General features: G+C 47.9%; 2 protein-coding genes across 2 annotated transcripts; one reads left to right on the top strand and one right to left on the bottom strand.

Moving 5' to 3' along the window:
- Nucleotides 1-1567: 1567 nt before the first annotated feature.
- Nucleotides 1568-19296, bottom strand: LOC147958804 (uncharacterized). Its single transcript, XM_087532316.1, has 7 exons — nucleotides 18952-19296; nucleotides 18468-18689; nucleotides 17206-17312; nucleotides 5401-5663; nucleotides 2129-2256; nucleotides 1850-1964; nucleotides 1568-1741 (listed from the first exon to the last, which is right to left on the bottom strand). Exons 1-7 carry the CDS (start codon nucleotides 19287-19289, stop codon nucleotides 1568-1570), a joined length of 1347 nt encoding a protein of 448 aa, XP_087388442.1. The 5' UTR covers nucleotides 19290-19296.
- Nucleotides 19297-23726: 4430 nt separating this feature from the next.
- On the top strand, nucleotides 23727-24356 carry LOC147958803 (uncharacterized). The gene has a single exon (XM_087532315.1). The coding sequence runs from the start codon at nucleotides 23727-23729 to the stop codon at nucleotides 24354-24356; it is 630 nt and encodes a 209-aa protein (XP_087388441.1).
- The last annotated feature ends 311 nt before the right edge of the window (nucleotides 24357-24667 follow it).

The following is a 24667-nucleotide window of genomic DNA, read 5'->3' as shown; positions in this document are numbered from 1 at the left end:
GGAGATGGGTATGAGACCCATAGATGTTACACCATAGTAGTAACCCAACCTTTGTGATCGGAGATCCCGTGAATTAGGATCTGGGAAGAAAAGCTATTGGTTAACTGAGGAGAGTAATAACTTATGATCGTCTCCAAGTGATGATGCAAAACTCTCAGAGCTGTAAGGCTTAGATAGCTAAGGCAGGTCGGCAACATGCCTTAATGTGGTTCTATTGGCTATAATTAGCAAAGATGCTGTCCTACAGAGCAGTCTTGAAAGAACACACCTATATGAGTTGTTCTGACTGTAAACGTCGCAGTCTATGAGATTTGGTGATATCTAGTAAACTCACGAAGAGACCAGGGAGTATGACGTATAAGCTCCAAACCGCGGGGTAGCCTACTGGCGGTCAGGTACTGGTTAAGACTTTGAGTGAAACCTGTTCACACAAAACTAGCAATTCAAGGCATAGTCCATTGTCAAGTTGTGAATGGATGTAGCTTAAAGTTCTAGGCAGAAGTTCAACTTAACAGTCTCTGCTGAAACACTGGTATATTAAACAAGTGGTGAGAGAAGGCAAATCTCTAAATGGGTATTTGAGATCTGGTGGGGGATTGTTAGAATTAATGGGCTAGGCCCATAGCAATTTCTGAAATCTCAAAGCCCATGTGTAAAATGGCAAGTGGTGGTGCTAAGTTTAGTCCCACCTTGGAAGTTGAAGAAGAGTTGGACCTCTTTATATAGTGGGTTCTCTCTACCACTCTAAGTGGTGTGTGAGAAGAGAAAGGGAAAACCACATGCGCGCGCTCGCTCGCCTCGCCTCGCCTGGCCTGGTCGGGCCGGGCCGTGGCGAGGCGAGGCGAGGCGAGGCGAGGCGGCGCGTACATGCGACATGCGCGTGAATGGTCCGCCGAAATCCGGTCCGTCTCCTTGCAGGAGCGCAGCTTCCTTTTGCCGTTTTATTTTTTTATGTCTTGGCAGACAAGTTTTCTTTTGATTTCTTGTCCGGTAAGTATACGAATTAGAAACCAAGTCGGTTTGGGATTGTGGTCGCGACACAATACCGCCTCTGGTCCTAATATATATACAGCTACCGGCTGCGGCCAGAGATATACCGAAAAACACGTAGGGTTTTGCCTCATCTCACAACTTGCGCCGCCATCGTAGTCTACTCCATCCCAAATGCCGGCGTGCATCGGCGCGTGGGAGAGCAGGTCTCCGGAACTGTTCGTCTTTGCGATCCTGCACCGGGAGAGGACGAATTAGGTTTTTGGGAAGCGCTGTGCGCGACTGCTCAAATTCGTCATCACGGGTCATCTTCCGTCCAAGTCGGGCGGTGCTACTCATCGTCGTATTCATCGCCGTCAGCAGCAGATCGTCGCCAACATCGTCATCAACACTGTCGTACCCATAATAGCTAACGATCAGTACGTCCAACATCCTCTGTTCATGTCTGTTTCTACAGCTACTGTTACGTGTTTGCTGCCGTTATGCATGTCTTGCTGTTCTTCTAGTTTGCTAGATTTTTGCATGCTAGTATCTCTTCTAGTCATGATTTATTTACTGGAATTAATAATGAACTTGCCTAATATTCCAACAGCATGATCCCGGTGCCGGAGCCGACCACACCGGCAAGGCCAGCCAGAAGCCTAAGTGCACCAATGCAGAGTCCCACAAGAAACGCCGCCTTGCCGACATAGCACCTCCATAGTTCCAGAGGAACAGAGTCCGGCTGAGCGGCTGTTGCATTTCGTCGCTCCTGTAGGAAGACAAGAGAGTAAGGTTACTACTGCTAAGAGATGCAAGCATGCTCTGCGTTCTCCTGATAAATTAAGATTCACTTACCCCAAGCAACCTGGCAACGTACAACTCCGAACGTGAACAAACACTGAAAAAGGACAAATGACACAAGGCCACACCCCAGAAGCTGCCAAAGCGCACAAACCAGTGTGTGGAATGGGTGTCTTCCAAAGTCAGCCAAGCTGCTTCAATTCCAGGAGGAAACATTAATTTTATTTTACATGTCAGCAAAACTTTCAATTCAAAAGTGTCAAGGGATAGATAGTCTACTGATTCCGACTATTTTACGAGCTCATCGCCCACAATGTTTTCTTTTAGTAAAAGGTGAATATGGGTGCATACTAACGTTGGTGGTGTGGTCATGTCGTAGGCTAAGCCAATGACTCGAACTGCTTGCCCAAAATATTGTGATTTCTTCCACTTGCCCAGCAAAATGACCACCTTGTTGTTTTCACCAAATTTCACGCGTAGCAACTGCACATTAGTGTTCCAAAAGGACATAAAGTAATATTATATACTTCTCTTTGGCATTTTATCTGAATTTACTTGTGTTGAGTATATTGATTTATTAGAAAACATAAGATAGATTAGGATTTGTCCTGTCTTGTCTTATACTTTAAATTGGTCATTGGTACTCCTATATATATGCCCATGAGACTCAAGCAATACAACAACTATTCCATTAAATCCCTCTATCTCTTTTAACTTGGTATCAGTTCCCGGGTTCTAAACCCTAGCAGCCACCGCTTCCGCACCCGCGCGCCGCCTCCGGGGCGGTCGGCCTCCATAACCGCCGCCGGGGGCCGCACCGCCCGTACCCAGGGTTCGTCCGCCGGTCGTGTCGACCGGCTGCCCTAGAGAATCTTTTTCCTGATCCTTTGATCCGGATTTTCTCTCTCGTCGGTCGCTTTGATCGGCGTCTACTTTTTGGTTTTCCGATCCACTTGATCTGTTTGCGTCGCCCACCGCCGTCGTCGACCCCCATGCGCCTCTACTCCGACACCGGCGCGACTGGCCGGCCTCTTCACAGACCCGGCGGCCTCGCGCGACGGGCGGACCCTCATGTCCGTCGTCCGCGCGTCTGCCCGCCAGTCGCCCCGACCGGGCGGCCTCGCGCGATGCGGCGGGCCATCACGGCCATCGTCCACGCACCGGCTCTGCCCGTCAATCTACGCTGGCCATCACCGCCTTGATCCGACCAGGCGGCCTCGCGCCATGCGACGACCAATCATAGCCGCCGTTCGCGTGCTGGCCCACCCATCGACCCACGTCACCTGCCTCCGTCGCGTCTGCACGGTGACCCGGCGGTCTACCTCACCGGCCTCGTCCTCGGCCGCGTCGAGACGGCTGCGCCAAGCTCGTCGGGTGCCACAACTCGGGCGCCGCTGCTCCGTTGGTCGCTCGGGCCTCGCTGCCCGGGCGTCGGCGCTGCTTTGGCAGCCCGGGGTGCCGGTGCTGACACGCTCATGCGCAAGACGTCCCACGCCGACCGTCGTCGCCGGCCTTATCTCGGACTCCGCCGCCACCCCGCCTCCACCGCACAGCGTCCCCGACCTCGCGCGCGATCGGATTGATCACCCATCCACCGTCGCGATCTACCTCATCTATGCCGGGCGACCGACCTGGCACGTCGGTTGCGCGCGCCTCCGCAGGCCCCATGAAGACCGTCCCGAGTTTAGCGCGCCCCTCTACCGATCGAGCAACGAGCTGCCGCTGCGTCGCCCCGTCGAGCCGTAGCGCCGCCGCCCCGTGGTGCTTTTCCCGGCTGCACCGACCCATGTTACCGCTGCGTCGCCCCTTCGGGCCATAGTGTCGCGGCCCGCGGTCCACTCCCGCACCGAGGCCGTCCACTCCATGCCGTCCCATGGTTGCACCGACCCTCGCGCCGCCGCTGCGTTGCCCCGTCGGGCCGTAGCGAGCGTGGCATGCGGTCCACGCCGCCGTCCTAAGGCCGTCCCTACGGCTGCACCGACTCGCAAACCGCTGTTGTGTCGCCCCTTCGGGCCACAGCGTCACGGCCCGCGGTCCCCGCCACTGTCCAGAGGTCTTCCCGTTGTTCCCCTGACCTGCCCGCCACCGCTGTCGCTCCCTTCAGGCCGTAGCGCCGCGGCCCGCGGTCCACTCCGTCATCATCGCGCGTCGACCTCCCGTGGTATGCGCCGCGCTGTCTTCCTTGGTGTGGGAACGCCACCGTCCGCGCCGGTCTTCGTCATGCTGCCAGGGTTCTTCGCCTACTTCGAGCATCGCCGCCGCCCTCCTAACCTAGTTGTCGCCGCCGTCAGGCCACCGCCGCTACCTCCGTAGCTGCCGTCCCTGCCCGTCCACTCCGTTCGTCTTCGTCCAGCACCAGCCCGTCGCCAGCGTCGCCGTCATCTACATCGACCACCGTTGGTGACATCGGCCCCGCGCCGATGGACGCCGCAATTGTCGTCGAGTTCTTCTCTCCTGGCCCCTCCAACTTCTTCGACATGGCGTACAGCTTGTGCAGGTCCCTCATCTATGCATGCTCGGTGCTGCCAACACCGATGCGTGCCTTTGTCCACGATGTGTTCCCGAGCCTGGCAAGCCTGGTGTGGCGCTTCGTCAACTTCGTCTTCGACCATCTACGCATGCCCGGTGCTGGCAACACCGACGCGTGCCTTCGTCTATGACGTGTCCCCTGGTTTGGCAACCCCGGCACGACGGCTCGTCAGCACCGTCTTCTCCCCGGCGCACCCCTACTTCGACACCGCTGGGCTCATGCTGACTTGGCGCCTCCTTGCGCCTGCGGCTCCACGGCGACTTCCTCGACACCGGCCACCCCGACTCGACATCGACCACAGCATTCTTCGCACGGCTACTCGACCACGGCTCCACCACCCACGCTCTCGGCTACATCGACAAACGTCACAAAGGGCTACCGCCTGCTTGAGCAACCTCGTCAGTTTTCACTCCAGCCACGACTTCGCGATGCATCGACGTTGCGACTGTGGGGGGTGTCCGTCGGCTTGCCTTCGGATTCTTCTCCAGTCTCACCGTCTGTGTTGCCACCGTTGTGACTGCGGGGGGATGTTGAGTATATTGATTCATTAGGAAACATAAGATAGACTAGGATTTGTCCTGCCTTGTCTTGTACTCCTATATATATGCCCATGGGGCTCAAACAATACAACAACTATTCCACCAAATCCCTCTATCCCTTTTAACTACTTGGTATGAAACAATAGCATAATGTGATATATATATATAATAATAGTATATATAATAATAGTATATATACTTTCCTATTTAGAATTTCTCAAATTCAATGCTCCCTCTGATTTTTAAGTAATGGCATCAGGATACATTTTTAGACAAAAATGAAATCAAATTCCTATTTTCATCAATTAAAAATCTGAGTAAGAATAATATATTGGCACCAAAAGCTTTAGTAATAAATCACTTCATTAAAAATATTTTTTGGAAACAAATGCAAAATTCACGTACTCCCTCCGTTCACTTTTATAAGTCATTTCAGACAACTGAAAATAGGCTGTTTTACATGTTGTCTCAAATGTCTTCAAGGACTTATAAAAGTGAACAGAGGGAGTATTAATAGTTTTGACAACTGAGAGTATTCTACAGTGATGTGGCTGGTACCTCTGTGATGAAGTATAGGAATATGGCCAATGCATCATGGTAGAGTAGGGGTGCAAAGGAGAGGTGGGAAAGCTTGATGGCATAGTTCATTTGCACCCTAGACTCCTCACTGGATCTGACGGGCAACATGACATGGAAGCCTTGCAGGCTGAGGACGAGTAGAAAGAAGGCGCACGTGGTGAGCACACTAGCCATCTCCGGAAGGTCTCGACATCCATACACTTTATGCATCAAAGACAATTTGTAGTTTCCATTTCCAACAAGGGATAATTATCCTTTTGCCCTCAGTGGTGTCCATGTACTCAGTTTTGCCCTCAGATGCGAATTGTGCTCAGTTTTGCCCCTAGTCCATGCGCACCGACTCGTTCCGTGAACTCTGCCTTCTCCGTCAGGTCAACCTTTTGACTCGGCCCTTACAGGTGGGACCAGGCGATAGAAACGGCCAATTTTATTCAGACCGTTGCACGCGTGGCTTGTGGGACCCAGCAGAGAGCCGTTGAGTAGAGAGCCGTTGGCGGGTGTGCTATATAAGCGGGCGACAGCGGTGGTGACCACGGCGACAGAGAGCATGGCAGTGACCACGGCGAGAGAGAGAGAGAGAGCACGGCGGCGGGAAGCTAGCTGTGGAGGGCGCGGCGGTGGGAAGCTAGCAGTGGAGGGCGCGGCGGCGTTGAGATCCCTTCGGCTCCGAGCTCCATGTCTTTCTCAAGCTCCCGCGCCACCTCGCGGATGCAGAGCCGGGCGCGTGTGGACATGCTTGTCTTCGTCTATCCGCGGTGTCGGGCGGGCGTTGATCGGAGGGTTTCTCAGACACCGAGGAACCAGAATCGTCCGTTCTACGTGTGCAGCGAGAATGGGGTAAGAATCGGGGCAATTGCACCATTTTCGTGGTCGGGATCTTTGAGCAATGGGTTGATCTATTTGGTGTTCATGCAGGTGACATGCTTCTTTCTTTGGGTCGATGCTCTGGCCAAGACTCCGATGAATGAACTGCAAGAAGAGCATGAAGAATGGTTGCGCATGCTGCCACGAACGACAGTGGCCGCACCACGAGCTCCGGAAGAAGGGATGGAGGGCGAAGCACGCACTGATAGAGAGCTAGCTGTTGAGCTTAGGATGTTGAAGAAGAAGGTTAGGAAGCTTGAATATCAAGCACTACCAATACCCATTTGCAAATACTTTTGGGCATTTGTAGGTATGGTAATCGGACTGGTTGTAATATTGAAAATGTATGAAAAGGCATGAATTATGGAGGAATTTGTAATCTTGAAATTGTTTGAGAAATCCACCTAGTTTAAATGTTGGTTAAAGTTGTTTAAATGTTGAAACAAAAAGAGAAGAAGTGATCAACATTTAAATATGTTGGAAAAAAGAGAAGAAATTAGGAATTCAGAAACTTTTGATCAATGAAATGCAGCTCTCTGCTCTGCCTTTCTGTCCAAAAAAAAGGTTGCTCTTGGGCCAAATTCAGAGCGTAGAGCCAAGTGCAGGCTAGACTAATGGGCCAACTGCATCCAATTAGGCCCATTCGGGGTTCTCTTGCGTATTTTTCTGTTTTCTATTCTGATTTAATTTAGGCAGTAAATCATAATGCTGGAACTTTTTGTGGAAGCTAATTGAATTATTCCGGAGCCAAACAATTAAGGTTAGAAATTTTTTGGAGCTGTTAATTAATCCAATTCAAATACACTGTGATTTAAATCAAAGACCAAAATGTCATGGAAAATGTGCCTCAACTCTGGTAGAGGTTTACGGCAGGTGACAAAATAAATGAACAATTTTTAAGGGCATTACATTGAGAAAAACATAATTTGTCTAAAAAATGAAGGGTGGAAAATACACAAAAAATTGGTGCAGCTAGGGACTCGAACCCAGGACCGCGTGGGTTTGTGGTGTTTAGGGCTGCGCTGGTAACCGCTAGGACAGATGGCAAGACTTTGACATGGATAGGGAAGGAAGGTATACATAGTGAGATTGTGAAATTTTTTTAAAAAAATAGTGAGACCGTGAAAGTTTGCACACGCGTGAGAGTGGTTTTCCTTTGGTTTGCACTTAAATTTTGGAGGGTTGGAAGGTTAAAATGTATGTTGCACTACCACATGATTTTGGTCAGAGTGGCACTTGGTTTAGGGTTAGAGTGGCACTTGGTTTAGGATTTAAAGGGAATAAATTTGCATGTTAGTTCATGACTTTTTGTTTGAATGAAACAGAGGGCTTCTCACCCCCTCCGATTTTCATTAATGAAAACCACAAGTTCTCGAACTTCATGACTTGTTTAGGGAAGAAATGATATGTTTGGGCACGGACATTTTTTAACACACATAATAAACCCTAATAACTTAGATAAGATGGAACACACCGTACCATTGCAATAACTTAGTTCACGGACAGTTCACAGACACATGACGAAACATGACACGACATGACATAGAAAAGCAACAAAATAAAAAATGAAACATGACGAGCTTGACTCTGGGCTTGAACATCTTCATCTTGACCTTCTTCTTCCACCTTGGCCGCGCGTGCCCCTTCAACACCGTCTTCATCTTCACACCTCCTCCTTCTCGTCGTAGGGAAGGGAGTGCATCTATAACGCCCTCGATGCGGCTATATCTCCTACGTGTCGAAGCATGACTTAGAGGCATAACCGCATTGAAAGCAATGTCGCAAGTAAGGCAATCTTCACAACATCCCATGTAATATAGATAATAAAAGGGGAAGGTACATAGTTGGCTTACACTCGCCACCTCAAACAAAGTACATAAATAGCATTACATCATCCAATCACTCATGGCCCGACTACGGTGCCAAAATAAAAGACCAACCCAACATGCAATACGGTCCCGATCGCCCCAACTGGGTACCACTACTGATCATCAGGGAAAGACACATAGTAACGGCGTGAGTCCTCGTCGAACTCCCACTTGAGCTCAAGCGCATCATCTGGAACGGAGTCATCAGGCCCTGCATCTGGTTTGGAAGTAATCTCTGAGCCACAGGGACTCAGCAATCTTGCACCCTCGCGATCAAGACTATTTAAGCTTATAGGTAAGGTAAGGTAAATATGTGGAGCTGCAGCAAGCGACTAGCATATATGGTGGCTAACCTGTTCGCAAAAGAGAGCGAGAAGAGAAGGCAAAGCGCGAACACATAACTAGAGAACAACCTGTGGCAAGCATTACTCCAACACGTGTTCACTTCCCGGACTCCACCGAGAAGAGACCATCACGGTTACTCACACAGTTGATTCATTTTAATCAAGTTAAGGTTCAAGTTATCTATAACCGGACATTAACAAATTCCCATCTGCCCATAATCGTGGGCACGGCTTTCAAAAATTCAAATCCCTGTAGGGGAGTCCCAACTTAGCCCCTGACAAGCTCTCACGGTCAACGAAGGATATAACTTCTCCCGAGACATTCAGATCAGACTCGGTATCCCGGTTATACAAGACACTTCGTCAAGTTAAAACAAATCCAGCAACACCGCCCGAATGTGCCGACAAATCCCGATACGAGCTGCACATATCTCGTTCTCAGGGCACACTCAGATAGGTCAAGCTACGAGTAAAACCAAACCTGAAGTTTCCCCGAGGTGGCCCCGCAGGCTGCCCGGTTCGGACCAACACTCAAAGGAGCACTGGCCCGGGGGGTTTAAATAAGATGACCCTCGGGCTCCGGAAACCCAAGGGAAAAAGAGGCTAGGTGGCAAATGGTAAAACCAAGGTTGGGCATTGCTGGAAGAGTTTTATTCAAGGCGAACTATCAAGGGGTTCCCATTATCACCCAACCGCGTAAGGAACGCAAAATCCAGTAACATAACACCGATATGACGGAAACTAGGGCGGCAAGAGTGGAACAAAACACTAGGCGAGAGGCCGAGCCTTCCACCCTTTACCAAGTGTATAGATGCATTAAGATAACAAGATAATATAATGATATCCCAACAAGAAAATAATGTTCTAACAAGGAACGGCCTCCAATCTTCACCTGCAACTAGCAACGCTATAAGAGGGGCTGAGCAAAGCGGTAACATAGCCAATCAACGGTTTGCTAGGACATGGTGGGTTAGAGGTTTGACATGGCAATTTAGGAGGCATGATAAGCAAGTGGTAGGCATCGTAGCATAGGCATAGCAAAAGAGCGAGCATCTAGCAAAGCAAAGATAGAAGTGATTTCGAGAGTATGATCATCTTGCCTGCAAAGTTGTCAGAGTTGACTGGATCCTCGAAAGCAAACTCAACGGGCTCCTCGTTAGCGAACTCGTCTCCCGGCTCTACCCAAACAAGACAAGCAAGCAAAAGGGACACAATCAACCACGTGCAAAGCTCAAACAACATGATGCAAACATGGTATGCTATGCGGGATGCGATATGTGATGCATATGCAAGATTTGACAAGGGATGAATGAACCTGGCCTCAACTTGGAAATCCAACAGTGCCAATGGAAAGATGAGGTGATTTCGATTGAAATCGATATAAAGAACACCGGAATCGGAGGCACGGTTTGGAAATGGCAAGCAATTCAAATATGGCACCCGTCTGCGATATACAACAAGTAGCCATCTAAATGCAACAAGTTAAACATGCTACAACACCCAAACCTGGCAATAAAATACATGGAAGGGATCCATTCATGATGCTTAATAAAAGATGAACACTGAGCTATGGCCAATTCATCCATTAACAGATTCAAACAAGCATGACAAAAGTGCAATTGGTAAACAGGTTTCAAACTTAGTGAAATTAACACTTGTCTGGAATTTCAGATCAGGTAGCACACTTTGGAGCATGAAAACTATATGCTACAGGAGCTTAACATGGCAAAGAAAGGCATGGCATGGAGCTACTCAAAGAGCTTAACAAAAGTCCCTTAGTGACCTTGAGCCAAAAGGGATCAGATAAAACAATTGCAAGCATGTGAACATGGCAAAAACATAAACAGATCACAGACTTCATGAAAAACTGGAGCATGCAAATCAGATATCAAGTAGGCATGTTTACGAGCTCGATGCACTCACTACAGAGCATGTCATGACAATCTAAGCATACGCCCATCAAGAATAGACATTATACAAGCTAGACATGGCAAGAACAATAACATAGCATGCACGGATCAACTACAACATCCTCGGCAAAATCGCTAACAAGTAGACAATCTGCCCAGATTCACGAAATAGCAAAAGTAGAGCTCGATTGACTCAAGCTAGGGTGCTCCATAATTGCAAACAAAGACATGGATGGATAGAGCACTACAAGATTAACAAATCATCCTTATCGGTCATCCTCAAAAGAGGCACGGATCACTAGGAAACAACATGAACATATGGCATATTCATATAAACAGATCAAGGACTTAGTGGAATTGCTAATTCCCTGAAATCAGCATTAACGAATGCACCACTTTGCAAGCTTGTGCTAGTCACCACACACATCACAAAAATACATGGATGGCACCTCTGGAAAGATGACAAAGCATATAACAAAACATATGTAGAGCTCAGGGGCATATCATGCACACAATAATCATGGCAAAAATGACAAATAGCTAATTGGAGCAGTAGATCTGACAATTATCTCAAATAGCACTCTTCCAACAGCATTTTGGGCATCAATATGAACTCAAATGAAAATGATGCAATGATATGAAATGATGTGCTCTCTGAGACAAACATTTTGATATGCTATATGCCCAAAACGGATGTACGGATGCAAAGTTACGGCACGATGAACATGGCAAAATAATTAGGATTCTGGGAGATGATGGAGAGGGTTTTGGTGGGTTTTGGGCCAAATTGGAAGGGTTTTGGGCTGCAACACACACGGGGCCTTTTCGGTCCCTCGGTTAAGCGTTGGAGCATCAAACGATGTCCAAATGGTACGAAACTTGACAGGCGGTCTACCGGTAGTAAACCAAGGCCGCTTGGCAAGTCTCGGTCCAATCCGGAAATGTTTAATCCCCACACACGAAAGGAAGGTAGAAATGACCACCGGAGGAGAACGGAACGCCGGAATGCAAAACGGACAACGAGGAAAATGCTTGGATGCATGAGACGAACACGTATGCAAATGCAATGCACATGATGACATGATATGAGATGCATGACAACGACAACAACACACGGAGACAAAAACCCGAACCCGAGAAAATAAAATAACTTAACGCCGGAAACGTCAAGAGTTGGATTACATATAAGGTAAATCATATCCGGGGTGTTACAGCATCTGGCCTGGAGCGGGGAAGATGCGCTCGTAGTTGGTGTAGATGTTGTAGACGGTGAAGAAGATGGCCTCGCAGCCGCACCAAAAGACTTAGCCGAGGAGCTCGCGTGCGTCAAACGGGTTGGTGAAGGTGACCGTGAGCAGTAGGAGGATGCCGCCGCGGTCACGAACCTCGTTGAGGGTGAACATCCTCGGCGAGCCCCGTGGGAGGTGGGCATAGCCGGCTCTGAGGAAGGCGCGGGTGAGTTCGACGGAACCCCTCCACCTTGAAATAGCCCACACACGGAGCTCCCTCTCCACGAGCACGCCCGGTGGGTAGCGCAGCTCCGGCACGACAAGCGGACAGTTGAAGGTCGGCCCATTGAACTGCATCTTCACTTGGTCTCGCTTGGGTGTTTGAAGTTGGAGAGGATCGGATCTGGCTTGTGGGTGGGAGAGGAAGAGAGGCACCCCATTTATAGGCCTGTGCGTGGGAGAGGAAGAGAGAAAGGATGAGAACGGTGCGTGTGTGAATTCGGACGTGTGTGTGTATCCGTTACGTTTTGCACACTTAAATTTTTGCACGAAAACGATGCATGGGGCGCGTGCATGCATCTGAATCACTGCATAGCTCTTTGACCAGGCGGTGCATGTGAATCGCTGCCCTAAACCACTATACTGAACCACCTAGCTCGCCTCGCTAGGCTAGCTCACCTAGAGTGCCTCGCTCGCATGCATGCACGTCGCCGCCTCCCGCGCATGCAAACCCACGTCGCCGCCTCCATGCATGCAAGGCCTGAAAAGGCTGAGACGGGCTATTTACTGCAGTCTCAGGCCTAGAGCACGAGACGGCCCAACGGTCCATCCAGCGCGCCCGGTATTTGTTAAAAAAAACAATCTCCCAGCCAATCAGATTGCATCTCGCGGATCGCCCCCCTCCTCCCCGCAGATTCCTTCTAGAAGGGTTAGATCGACGGCCCTTGATCGCCACTAGGGTTAGATGAACGGTCCTTGTTCAGCGCTAGGGTTAGCAGGGTTTGGGAGGGGTTTGGAGCAGTCAAAGCTATGTTTGACCAGATTTCAAATGAGCATAATAAATTAAATAAAAATCAAAAAAATAAAAAACCTGCGCACATAGTCTTCTTATGTCATATACTAACGATTTAAGTTGATAAACAAGCTTTACATACATTTAAATGATAAGTTCATGTGTATTGTATGATATCTCGAGTATCTCAAACTCTCTTGTATGAAGTGAAGAGAAGTGTTTTGGGAAAATGAACATGAAAATTTCAAAAAACTAACCACAGCTTCATTTTGGAGTGACTAAGAAGGATCCAGGCTTAGTTTTTCATTTTGATGTTTTACACTTGTTTAAATCTTGGTCAAAGTTAAGTTTGACCAGAATTGAAATGAGCAAAAAAAATTTAAAAAAAAATCAAAAAATGGAAAAACCAGCGCACATAGTCTGTACATATAGAATATATGTGTAGGAAAGTTATTTGGCTGATTTAGACAAGGTCGAATTTTTTTTGCTTAGAAATGAGGTCGTTTATCCTACCTTTGGACCCCTCTTTTTAGCACATTTTTCATGAAAAATTCAAAAAGCTCACCACAACTTCATTTTGGATTGACTAAGAAGTATCTAGGCTTATTTTTTCATTTTGATGTTTTAGACTTGTTTAAATCTTGGTCAAAGTTAGGTTTGACCAGAATTTAAATGAGCAAAACAAAATTCAAAAAAATCAAAAAAGGAAAAACCATGTGCTCATTCAAACATCATCCAACAGATATTTAAACATCATGTCAAACATACTTCTAACATAGGTCCAACATCATCCAACAGAAATACAACATGTCAGGTGATAAATGTTTCATAATACAACATCATCCCTTATTCATAATGTTTCATAATTATTCATAGATAGCGTTGGGGCTTCTGTCTGTTCCTTAAGCTTCTTGCCATCACTTTGCTCCTCGTGCACCTTGTGCTCATTGTTTCTTCTCTTCTTCCCTTGGTTGTCGGTACCTTGCGCGTCTTCTTCAAACCTACCATAGAGCTGTGCAAAACATAAACGGTAATGAGATCATGTCAAGTGATAGATGTACAGTAGTATTTGACCCTTGCAAGATTTACATACCTAGCAGAACTCACAACAGAAGGTTGGTCACCATTTGGAGCCTCACTTGGATCATCATTTGGAGGCTCACTTGGATCACCATGATCACCATTTAGAGCCTCACTTGGATCACCATTTGGAGCCTCACTTGAATCATTATTTGGAGGATATTTTGGATCATCGTCAAAATCATGCGGCTGTTGACCATCATCATTTGGAACCTCGTCAAAATCCTCATCTGATGCAACCGGCTATTGACCATCATTTTCATCATTTGTTGAGGCAACCAGCTGCTGACCAACATTTTCATCGAAGCCTTCATCGAAATTCTCTCCGAACGCTGGATCTACTGTGTTATCACAATACTTACCAAAATGACCAGACCCACCACACCTTGTGCACTTACGCTTCCTCGCTCCAAGTCCAGCTCCTTCGCTGCGAGGTCTGATTCGTCTTCCTTGGTCTACCTGCTGCTCTCTTCAGAATTGGAGCGCAAAGCTTGAATCCAGGGTCCACCATGTCCCATTGTTGTTTTCCCTCCATAACAGGCAAGGCATAAGCATATGTGGCTTTGAACCTTGCAACAGAGTAGTAATCATGCACATACTGCTGTATGTTCCCTGCTGGACCTGGAAGAGAAGTGATGAAAAACAAGGCATGAATGCATGGCAACCCAGTTATCTGCCATTGCCTACAACTACAAGTTCTAGCTTCTAAATCCACTGGATATCTCCATTCCCTCTTCTCTTTATCCAAATATGATATCTCTGTTGTGGTACCCGAGCAAAGAGTCATGTTCATTTCCAAGCCTGTTGTCTTCTGCTTCAGTTCATTCATCACGGCAGGGATGATAATGTGGCCCATGAATTTTGCCTCGGCTATTCCTGCACGCTAATGAAATTTCTGCGTGTATTCTATCCTTATCCTGTCAAGCAAATCCACCACATAATGACCCTTTAGTTTCCGGATCGTTGAGTTGAAAGACTCTGCTAGATTATTGTGCACATAGTCAACTTTGCTCACTTCACTGAATTGTCTTCTGGCCCATAACTTGGAGTGGTGTGTTTCCAAGTATTCTTTCACTTTGGGATTCATGTATAACTGCCTCAAGTGGTAGTTGTGCTTCTTCACACTGCATGTCAAAGATGCTGGCCATAAATTATCGGTATACACCTTTCCTTTGAATTTCTTCATGAAATTTGCAGCAAGGTGACGCATGCATTCCCTATGCTCTACTCCAGGGAACACATTGTCCACGGCCACTTCTAAACCTTTGCAGGCATCTGTATGAATGACCAACCCATTGGGATGTGCAATAGCCCGGCAGAGATTATGCAAAAACCAAGTCCAGCTCTCCTCAGACTCTGTCTCCAGCACACCATAGGCAACTGGAAATACAAAACTATGTGCATCAACTGCACAAGCTGCTACTAACTGTCATTTAAACCTCCATGTGAGAAAAGTGGCATCAATAGTCAAATAAGGCCTGCAGCCTACCAAAAAACCCCGGCGACAAGCCTCAAAGCAGACAAAAACCCTCCTAAAGCATTCCTTGGTCTTTATCACTCCCCTGAATGTGTACTCCACGGTGTGGTGATCAATATCTACAATACTACCTAGGCTTGTCCTCTCCACTTCACCTTTGAATGAATACAACAATTGAAAACTTTCCTGCCAGTTACCATAAATAGAATCCATAGCATGTTGTTTACCATTGAACAACCTCATGTATGGTAAATCTATCTTGAACTTATCTTTGATGTTCTTCTGCAATTCCTCTGGACCCACTTGCTGGTTTTCTTTCACCCACTTCTTTACTTCTTCTGCCACCCATCTTGACTTGGCTCTACTGATTGTATCCTTCCTAAGGGTTGATTCCTGGCATGTGTGCTTAAAAGGATTCACTTTAACCTGAACATTAGTGCTATTCCGCATTTTAGATGCAAGCAGCCTCCATGGACAACCTTCAATCGGACAGTGCACTCTGTAACGTACTTGATCACTCTTGTCAACTTTGAAAGTACGTTCTACCTTGATGCAGTATGTCACAAGTGCATTTCTACACTCATTCATGGATGCAAAAACTGTACCTTCTTCCATATGAGGGTTCAAAGGGTCCCATTCAATAGCTGCAAGGTCTTCATCCTCACCCATAGCGTCATCATCCACACGAACTGCACTGTGAGCCTCATCTTGATTTTCAGTCTGAGGTGCCCGTCGTAAATTCCGAATAACATCAGAATATATCTTCTCTTCATCAACCCCAGAATTGTAGCCATCAGGCTCCACTTCAAGGGGGGCCCTACTACTGTTGCCCACACTTGTCGAGCCACCACGTCGCTGTGCACCAACTGAACTGTTCTGGCTAGAGATGCCATTACGACGACTTGGTTCTCCCCGAGATGTTGCACCCGCCATCCTAGGTCCAAATGCCTGCTCAAGCACATCAACTTGCAGCCTCACATGAAAATTATCTTTCTGTTTATGCCTAACAAACATGGTAGCTAGCTCTTCATCATTACTAACTGTCACCCAATTCTTTTCCCCATCATAGTATTTGTATACCACTTCATCAAGCAAACCCCAAGGATATTGGCTACAAATTACCTCCCCAAATTGTCTGAAACTCCAATTACTAGCCATTGGCAACCGATAATCAAAACCTCCTTGGTATTTCTTCTTATCCTTTGCATCGAACATGTACTGGTCCCTTCTAATGTGCACCATGAAAGAAAACCGCAACTCCATCCTAACCGGCGAAAAACAGAGACGCAATCAGCACACTAATTGGGCAAACCTACTCGAATCGAGTGTTCAAATGCACAACTAAGCTCAATCTAAACAAGAGGCGAGACTTACCCCTCGGGAACCCAGTCGTGGACGCGGCAGATCTCCAGCCCGATGCCTGCCTCGCCAAATACTCCGGGGTCGCCGCTGCTCACCATTTCACCCTAGGGTTCTTCCTCCTAGTTTAAATAGCTCCAGCAGCCCCCCACCTTTGAGCGCTCCGGCCGGGCGCACGGAAGGAGGCCGCGCCGCGGATCGAGCAAGTGGCGGGCGCCCCACCCGTGGTGTCGCGGGAAGGTGGTGGGCGTCACAGGTAGCCGTGGAGCATAGGCGCGGGGAGGTAGAGGCGGAGCAGGCCGTGCAGCTGGTGGCGGGGCAGGTGCTGGCCGCGGCGCAGGTGGCGGCGGCGGCGCAGGACAGCCGACCGGGCGGATGGGTGTGAGCTAGAATGATTTGGGGATTTAGTTGCACGGGCCTACATGTCAGCTCCGGACCCACGCCCACGCGGTCCCATGTGTAAGCTCCGGACCCACAACCACTAACGCCGGCGGACGGAATGGACTCAAATATGGCCGTTTGGCCTCGTCATAGTTGTTGTGCTCGGACTAGGGGCAAAACTGAGAACAATTCGCATCTGAGGGCAAAACTGAGCACATGGACACCACTGAGGGCAAAAGGATAATTATCCCTTCCAACAAAGGGATGAATAAGGGAGGAAGTCAGAGCTTCCCCATGTTGATCACCATGCTGTCCACCGTATAGCATTATGATACAGGGGCTAAAACCTTTCCAGAAAATACTTGCACTGTACAAATGAAGCATATGGCAAATTAACTTGTGCTAATATAACTACAGCACATGTATGTATTATTGCTTAGGCTGATTGACTTAATTGCGTACCAAGACCAGATCTCGCTGGAGCGATGGAGTTGCGACAGTATGACTCCACTCGTCAAGGTTTAAATCGCAATGCCTAAGGTTTAAACCACTACCATGAAGCATTTTTTCCAGTTGAATCAATTTTACAGAAAAAGCATATAGTCCGCCGGTGCATTCAGTGCTAATATTTGTAGACCCTTCAAAAAGGAAAATTAAACATAGCTGACTAGCTGTTATTGTGCTAGAGGCAATCAGTCAAACTTTCATTTAAACACCCTTAATTCTTTTTCCTTCAATCAAAACAGTCAGATGTTCAACTAATCTTGACTTGGGTGATCAACAAGTGAACTTTGTTTATCATGCCCCGTATATTATTAGATCATTATGCCATTCTAATCAATAAATTGTGATATGGATTTGACTTTGTGTTAATGTAAATTGCTAATCCAAACAAGGAATGATGATGAGGAAGTAGTGCAAGTCTGCAGTTTTATGTGCATCTAGCACACCGAATATTCTTTAGAAGAATTAACAAGACAAATAGTCCATAGAATTGTTAATAACCTGACAAACAATTCATACAATTTTTAATAACCTTAGTAAATTTCCATTACTAATACGAAGTGTTATAGCTGTATCAGTTGGAAACATGGGTTTTCACATTAAAGGTTTTGAGTCACTACAACAACTGCATATTCAAAGGTTGAGATTTCTAAAATTTTAGTATTTCAAAGGACTGCCAAAGAATGCATTTATGTTGATGGGCTTGATACAGAAAGCGAAATAGAATAATGAAGCTTCTTTCTTCCTTCTTAAGAACTGCATCTGCTCATTGTTTAGCACTAAGTTTAATTTGCAGGAGTTTTTATACATTTAACGTTAATTTCTACTGCACTATATTTTTTACTGTCACGAAATCAGTAAACCATTAAAAGCACCGTGTAAAATGCATTTATTGATTAAACTTTTTGTCCATTCAACATGCATAAAATTTTACAAAGTGCCAATCAAACTTCGGCTTCTTACTTCATAATGCCCTACAGAAAAGGAATGGAGCGTAGTTTTAGGATTTCGGTCTTACCAAATGTCGGTGGCACTGAACAAGGGGATACTCGAAAGAAACCCATATCCCTTTTTAAGGAGATCATCAATATAAATGACTATGACACTTCCAAAGAAATGCTGAAGCACGATCAGAATTGACTGCCCTAAGGTCAGTTTGCCCAAGATAGTTGACATTAGCACCATGCAGATTGAGAAATAAGCGGCACAAACTACCGCAAGCAACTTTTGCACCCGATTCCTGAGACATATATAATTGATATAATCATTAGACTTATATATGGAGAAAAGAAGAAGAAAAAATTGTGAACAGAACATCAATCCGCATGCGAGAAAGATATAACTGAATACTCCATCTGGTCAGAAAAGCATCAACAGGGCCCCCAAAATAGAACTCTGAAGACTAAAGTCTACTGTATGTCTGTATTATCCTTACACAAATTGTCAGCTTTTGAATTTGTGACTGAACTGAATGGAGCAAGGCTTATATCAGTAGTACTCACAGGAGCATCCGGTCCCCATGATTGTTCACCCTAAGAACCTTATACCGCAGCAGCAAATGAAGCAACATCTCGGACAGAACGAGGGGCATGATCCCGGCGGACATGACGGAGTTGCAGTCGGACATGTGAACCCAGTATTGAGAATCAACAGCCGATGGAGAGCGGACTCCATACCCATACACAGGCAGTTGGCTGCCGACAAGGTAGATGAGGAGGGAAGCGGCCGTGTAAGCCACCTTCTGCCGGTGAGGGACCGTGCTGCTTGGCCTCTGGACCTCCGGTAAGATCCCCACCAGCTGCAGGGCTAGGTTAGGCAGCCCCAGCCTGCGATCTGCCATTGAATTTGCAATGCAACGCAGATGGACTGCAGCTGTTGGTACCTGCGGCATGGAGAGAAGTGAATCATTGGAATAACCAAACGTCAGCAACACTAACGTGAACTTGGCACGCTGAAATAAAAAAGTAACACTGAAACAGTTCCAATCCTATATTACTCTGAAACAGTTCTCAAAGAAGTACCCATTCTCTTTTCCTAAATGCAAGACGTTTTTGCATGCAGTTGCGTAAGAAATTATATATGTGCCATCGAAGAAAGTATTTTTTGACTACAGAAGAAATTAAATCCACCTTGTACTCTAACTAAACCGACACCCTAACCCTCATTTCCTCACTTCCATCCCGGTTTTCTCGGAAACCGAAGGAGACCACGGTGGCAGCACCGACGATTTCCATGCCGGCGTGGTGGGCATGGTCGCCGGCGCGCCCGCCAGGAGACGGAGGCCACTTAGATGGATAAACATGAACAAATCACGCGGATAGGTTCGCTGACGGAGATGCGTTTTGGAAATACTAATCGACGTTGATAATGCACTGACGGAGGCCACTTAGATGGATAAACATGAACAAATCATCAGACTTACACGAAACCAATTCGATACGTCGATGGGCTACTCAAATTGTGGCCGCCGTAGCTGCCTGCGCGTGCTGTTCATCTTGAGCGCCATGGCAGCCTCCTTGGTGTCGCTCTGTATATGGGAAGTGTGCGTGTGCCTGGTTGTTAGGAAAGGGATTACGGTTGCCGCACGGGATTAGTGATTTGAGGAGCTTGGTTAGGAAAGTGATCGCACAATAATTATAATCGGGCAAAATATTCTCTCCATTGGTTTGGAAGGTGATAACATAATAATTATTGCTAAGCCATTTTCTAGGCAAATACTAGTGTAAAAGTAGAATCTAGTCATTATTATTACAAAGAAATTATGCAAAGAAAATTCCCAAATGGACTTTGAGCATTATTAGCTACAAGTTCATTGTGCTACAGCCTCCAAAGTCGAAGGTTAGTGTTTGCGATGCGAGAGATGATACTACGCGTTGAGATGCAAGGTGCTTACATGGCGCCATGGCGGTTTTAGCCTGAATCGTCAGTGGGATCCGACTGCAAAAGGCACATTTTTTGGCATTTGCGGATAGTGAATGGCAATGCTGCTCGTTCTAGGACTTGCCTTCTTGCTACAGAAGGCCAGCTAGCTTCACGAATTAGTTGTCTTAACAAACGTTGGAAGGAACCGATTCCGCTGCGACAAATTCTGGCTGTTCAACTCTTTAAATGGTTCTGAATAAAGTATATCACGCCGCCGTGATTTATCTGTATTTTCATATGGAAGGAAGCAGAATTGCTTCAGTTGACTGCAGGCGAAAAGGAACTGTACAGGAGAAGTTGCGGCGTGAAACACAGAGTGGCTAGAAACTCATCTTGCGTCGTGAAAATACATATTTAACATTTTTACAGAAACATGTTTTGAACATTTTTCTGCTGTTAAAAAAATTTAAATACAGAGCGCAGCAGCGCACGCATGCAAGCACGTACAAACGGGGGTCGGCAAATAACATCATAACACAACTGCGGACCTAGCCGTCGCCACCTCCTCCTCCACAAAAAGCTAGAGTTTCTGTCTATCGTCGGCACCGCCGTAGGTCCACCTCCTCTCCGTTAGACCTAGGACCATGGGGGCGCGGTGGATCTCGGCAAGGGCCGGCGAGAGGGCTTCGTTTTTAATCGTTTCGTTCAGTTTTGCTAGGGTTTGTGTCCTATTCAGAAAGACGAGACGACGGCGACTCCCTGAACATGGAATAAAGGTCTCCCTGTCTAGCCCCCGTTCCGGCGGTGTGTCTAGCACCGTTGGTGGGCGTGTGGAGGTGGGTCTCCGACGGATCTATCTTTGGTGGATTTGCTCGGATCTCGTCGTTGTTCATCTACTTTCGTGTGTCTTCGGATTGGGTCCTTCCGATCTACGGTATTCTTCATCTGCGGCGGTTACTGTTCTGGTGCGCTGGTCCTACGGGGCTTTAGCACGATGACTTCCTAACTGTCTACTACAACAAGTTGTGCCTGACTCCAATGGAGGGGCAATGTCGGCGGCACGCCTTCAGCTCGCTTCAGTGCTTGTAGTCGCTAGGTGGTCTACGAATCTGGTTGTAATTTCTATTATTTCTGATATTCATTGTACTGTCATATTTAAAGATGAATAGATCGAAAATTTTCTTAAAAAAAGAATTTTAAATACATATTGGAACATTTTTATACACTTTTTGTCAGGAATTCAAGCCCAATTAAGCCACAGCCCAGGCCAATCCAATTCAGTTCACCGACTCCGGGATTCCATGATTTTGAGATAACGCATCACCTGAAAAAAAAGTTGATATAACGCTTCCACATGATCTGCCGCAGGTTAAAAGTTTCAGTTTCCCATCGCATCGAGAGTTCGTTTCGGATCTCAGGCTCGCAGCTCGCCCCGGCGTCGACGATGTGGGGCGGCGATCGCCTATCCGTCCTCCCTGATGACCTCCTCCTTCGCATCCTCCACTTCGCCCCCGTCAATGAGGCCGCGTCCACGAGCGCGCTCTCGAAGCGGTGGCGCGGGCTCTGGTGCTCCGCGGGCGCCGTGAACCTCGTGGCCCGCGTCCCCGAGCGCACCTGCAAATTCGGTGTCGACGACGACATCAGCTTTTTCTCCCGGCGCGATGCCTTCGTCTCCGGAGCCAGGTCGGCCCTCGAAGCCGCAGCCGCCGCCGGCAGCCCCGTCACAAGGCTGACCTTCTGCGTCGAGGCCAGCCACGACTGGAGGTTTCTGTACCAGGACAAGAACCACGGCCGCATCGACGTGCTCGCCGACCTACTCTCCCTCCCGTCGGCGCGCCACGTCGAGCAGCTGCGGATCGCCAGAAGGGACTCCGGCCACCTCATGCCTTCGGTCCACCTCGAGTCGTCGCCCCTGAGCACGGACTTTCAGGCGCTCAGCTTCCTCTCTCTGCCGTCGGAGACGCTGCGCGTGCTGGACCTCACCAGCTGCGGCGGCCTCGAGCCGTCGGCCGGCGTCGCGTTCCCGCGGCTGGAGTCGCTGCGGCTGAGCCTCTGCAACGTCCGGATCGAGCACCTCCAGGCCGTCGTCGACGGGGCGCCGGCGCTCGCGACGCTACACCTGCAGTCTGTCGTTGTCCTGGGGAAAACTGCTTCGCTTGATGAAGCCCTGATCATCCGCATCCACTGCCCCGCCGCCACCGCGCTCGTGCTGGACAGATGCCGCTTGACGACCGGGTCAACATTCCGGTCCGGCACCGCCGCTGTAGAGATCGATGCGCCGAGGCTGCGGCGCTTCACGTACAAGGGAGTTCTCCGGCAGGTCTGTCTGAATTCGACGGATTTGGCATGGGCAGACCTAGACGTCATCCGTGAACGTCTCAGTAGGAGCGAGGAGGATGAACGCCGCGACCTCGTGGCCTTCTGGCGATTCGCTCGGAACTTCAGCAATGCCAAGGAGCTGAAGCTGAGGGTGAGCTTGCTTGACCACATCGCCGTGGTCACCGGGATAATATTTAACAAGGCATATGCTTCGGAGCGCCTCTATCTTGGCCGCATGTATTTTTTGGGATAGACGAGGTCATGGCACGGTCAAAGCTCATCTTTAGGTTTTGCAGTTCATAACCACGCTGGTGTATATAGGTTGTCCACTGTGATCAACCTATGAAGTGGGAGGCCACTGTTTCCCTGACCCTGCTACATGCTACCTAGACAAAAGACACCAGGAAGCGGACAAGGACAAGAAAACTCACAGAAAGTCATTGTGCGCATGCGCGAAAGAATTCTCTCTCTTTATCGCTCATGTTCTTGCTAGCATTTGGGTTGTGTTGCAGAGAAAGAGGGACGCCGCAGATTGGACTGCCATTAGAGGGCTGGCTACTCCTTCGTTGAGAAAAAAGTGTGGGCTTTGAATGAGAGAGAACTTGGGGCTGAGAGAACAACTCGCTTTGAGAAACTGAAGGGAGAGAACCTGTGAGAGGAGTGAGAGAGAGAAACAGTGTCATTCTGAACTTGCTATTTTTTAACTTGAGCGTGAGAGTATGAGAGAAAGTCTTTTATTTTCGTAGGTAAAAGAGAGCTTGTGCAGCATATGAGAGGGTGAGAAAAGAGATAGCTTGTGTGAGAGAAATTGAACATGCATGTGACAGAGCTTTGAAGGAGAGACATGCATGGACCTCATACAATAATGCCTTTTGTGCTGAGAGATGCTGGCACTGTGTGGAAAACAACAAAATTCTACAGGTCTACTGTTGGCCACTATTCCTGAGGGAGGACCTACGAAGCAGACCTACAGAACTACTCCTGCTAATCGAGAGTTTAAGCGCCCACATGTTCTCCTCGCATCTCGTGATACACAACAATGACGGATGGCCAAGATAGTAGGGCTCCGAAGCATATGCGTGAAAAATCCGCGTCCATGGTCACCGCGGCAAGCCGGACCAAGCTCCTCCGCTCCTTTGGTAACCTCGAGTGCCTCGAGATAGAAGGAATGCACGGTCGCAAGGGAAAGACAGCAGCCGTGGCGATCGCCAACCTGCTCCTGTCTTGTCCCGTGCTCCGTCACCTCCGGATCAACCTCTCCACGGTGTGGAGCAATTACGACGCACATTGTCACCCCGGGACGTGCCCCATGGAGAGGAAATATCAGCAAGATCTCGACAAGTCGATCCATGCTTTCGAGAACCGCGGATCAGAGCCAGTGGAACAAGATGATGATGATGGTGATACATACGATCATTTATCCCACCTCCCTGCGTTAAGCGGGCGTGTTTTCCCCTGCTTGCAGAGGAGCTTAAGACGCGTAGGCTTGCAATTCAGGCTGGAGAAGACCCATAATAACTTTGGAGTAAAGTTGATCAAATTCTTTGCCCAAAATGCCATGCTTCTTGAAGAAATGCAAATTGACGGTGGTAACGGGAAGATGCGCGATCACATAAACTGCAATATTGGAAGATGGCTTGCTAACTCGGCCAATGACAGGAGGACAAGCTTCGTAGTCGTGCCCCTTGAGAGGCGAAATCATACATATGATGATACGTTGCTGTAAGGTGTTCTTGTGCAATCTTTGGGTTTGAGCTAGCTGCAGTTTTTTTCGCGGAAGAGAGGGTTATTCTTGCGCAATCTTTGGGTTTTAGCTTGTTATATACGAAGAGAAAAATTAAAAGAGTGGACAGTACTTCTCATCTGCTAGTGTATCAGTAATCATGCTTATAAGACACCGGAACAAGTTGAGCTCCATATTGGCAATAGTTGTATTTTATCAGCAACTTGTACTTGCGAACGCAAGATTTGATATTCAAAAAATCAGGGTGCAAATATGATGCTCAGAATAGTAACAGTTTGTTTTTGGTGCCGAGC

The sequence above is a fragment of the Triticum urartu genome, chromosome 7A (assembly GCF_056163025.1).
Source record: "Triticum urartu cultivar PI428250 chromosome 7A, HENAU_Tu73, whole genome shotgun sequence".
NCBI classification, from domain to species: Eukaryota; Viridiplantae; Streptophyta; class Magnoliopsida; order Poales; family Poaceae; genus Triticum; species Triticum urartu.
This window is presented reverse-complemented; position numbering and strand designations above follow the sequence as displayed.

Coding starts and splice junctions, on each gene's coding strand:
- LOC147958804 (XM_087532316.1), bottom strand. CDS start 19,289: ATGGCAGATCGCAGGCTGGGGCTGCCTAACCTAGCCCTGCAGCTGGTG. Junction 5,664..17,205: donor TTCCTCCCTTATTCATCCCT/TTGTTGGAAGGG, acceptor GATAATTATCCC/TTGTTGGAAATGGAAACTAC. Junction 1,965..2,128: donor GACATGACCACACCACCAAC/GTTAGTATGCAC, acceptor GAATTGAAGCAG/CTTGGCTGACTTTGGAAGAC.
- LOC147958803 (XM_087532315.1), top strand. CDS start 23,727: ATGGTCACCGCGGCAAGCCGGACCAAGCTCCTCCGCTCCTTTGGTAAC.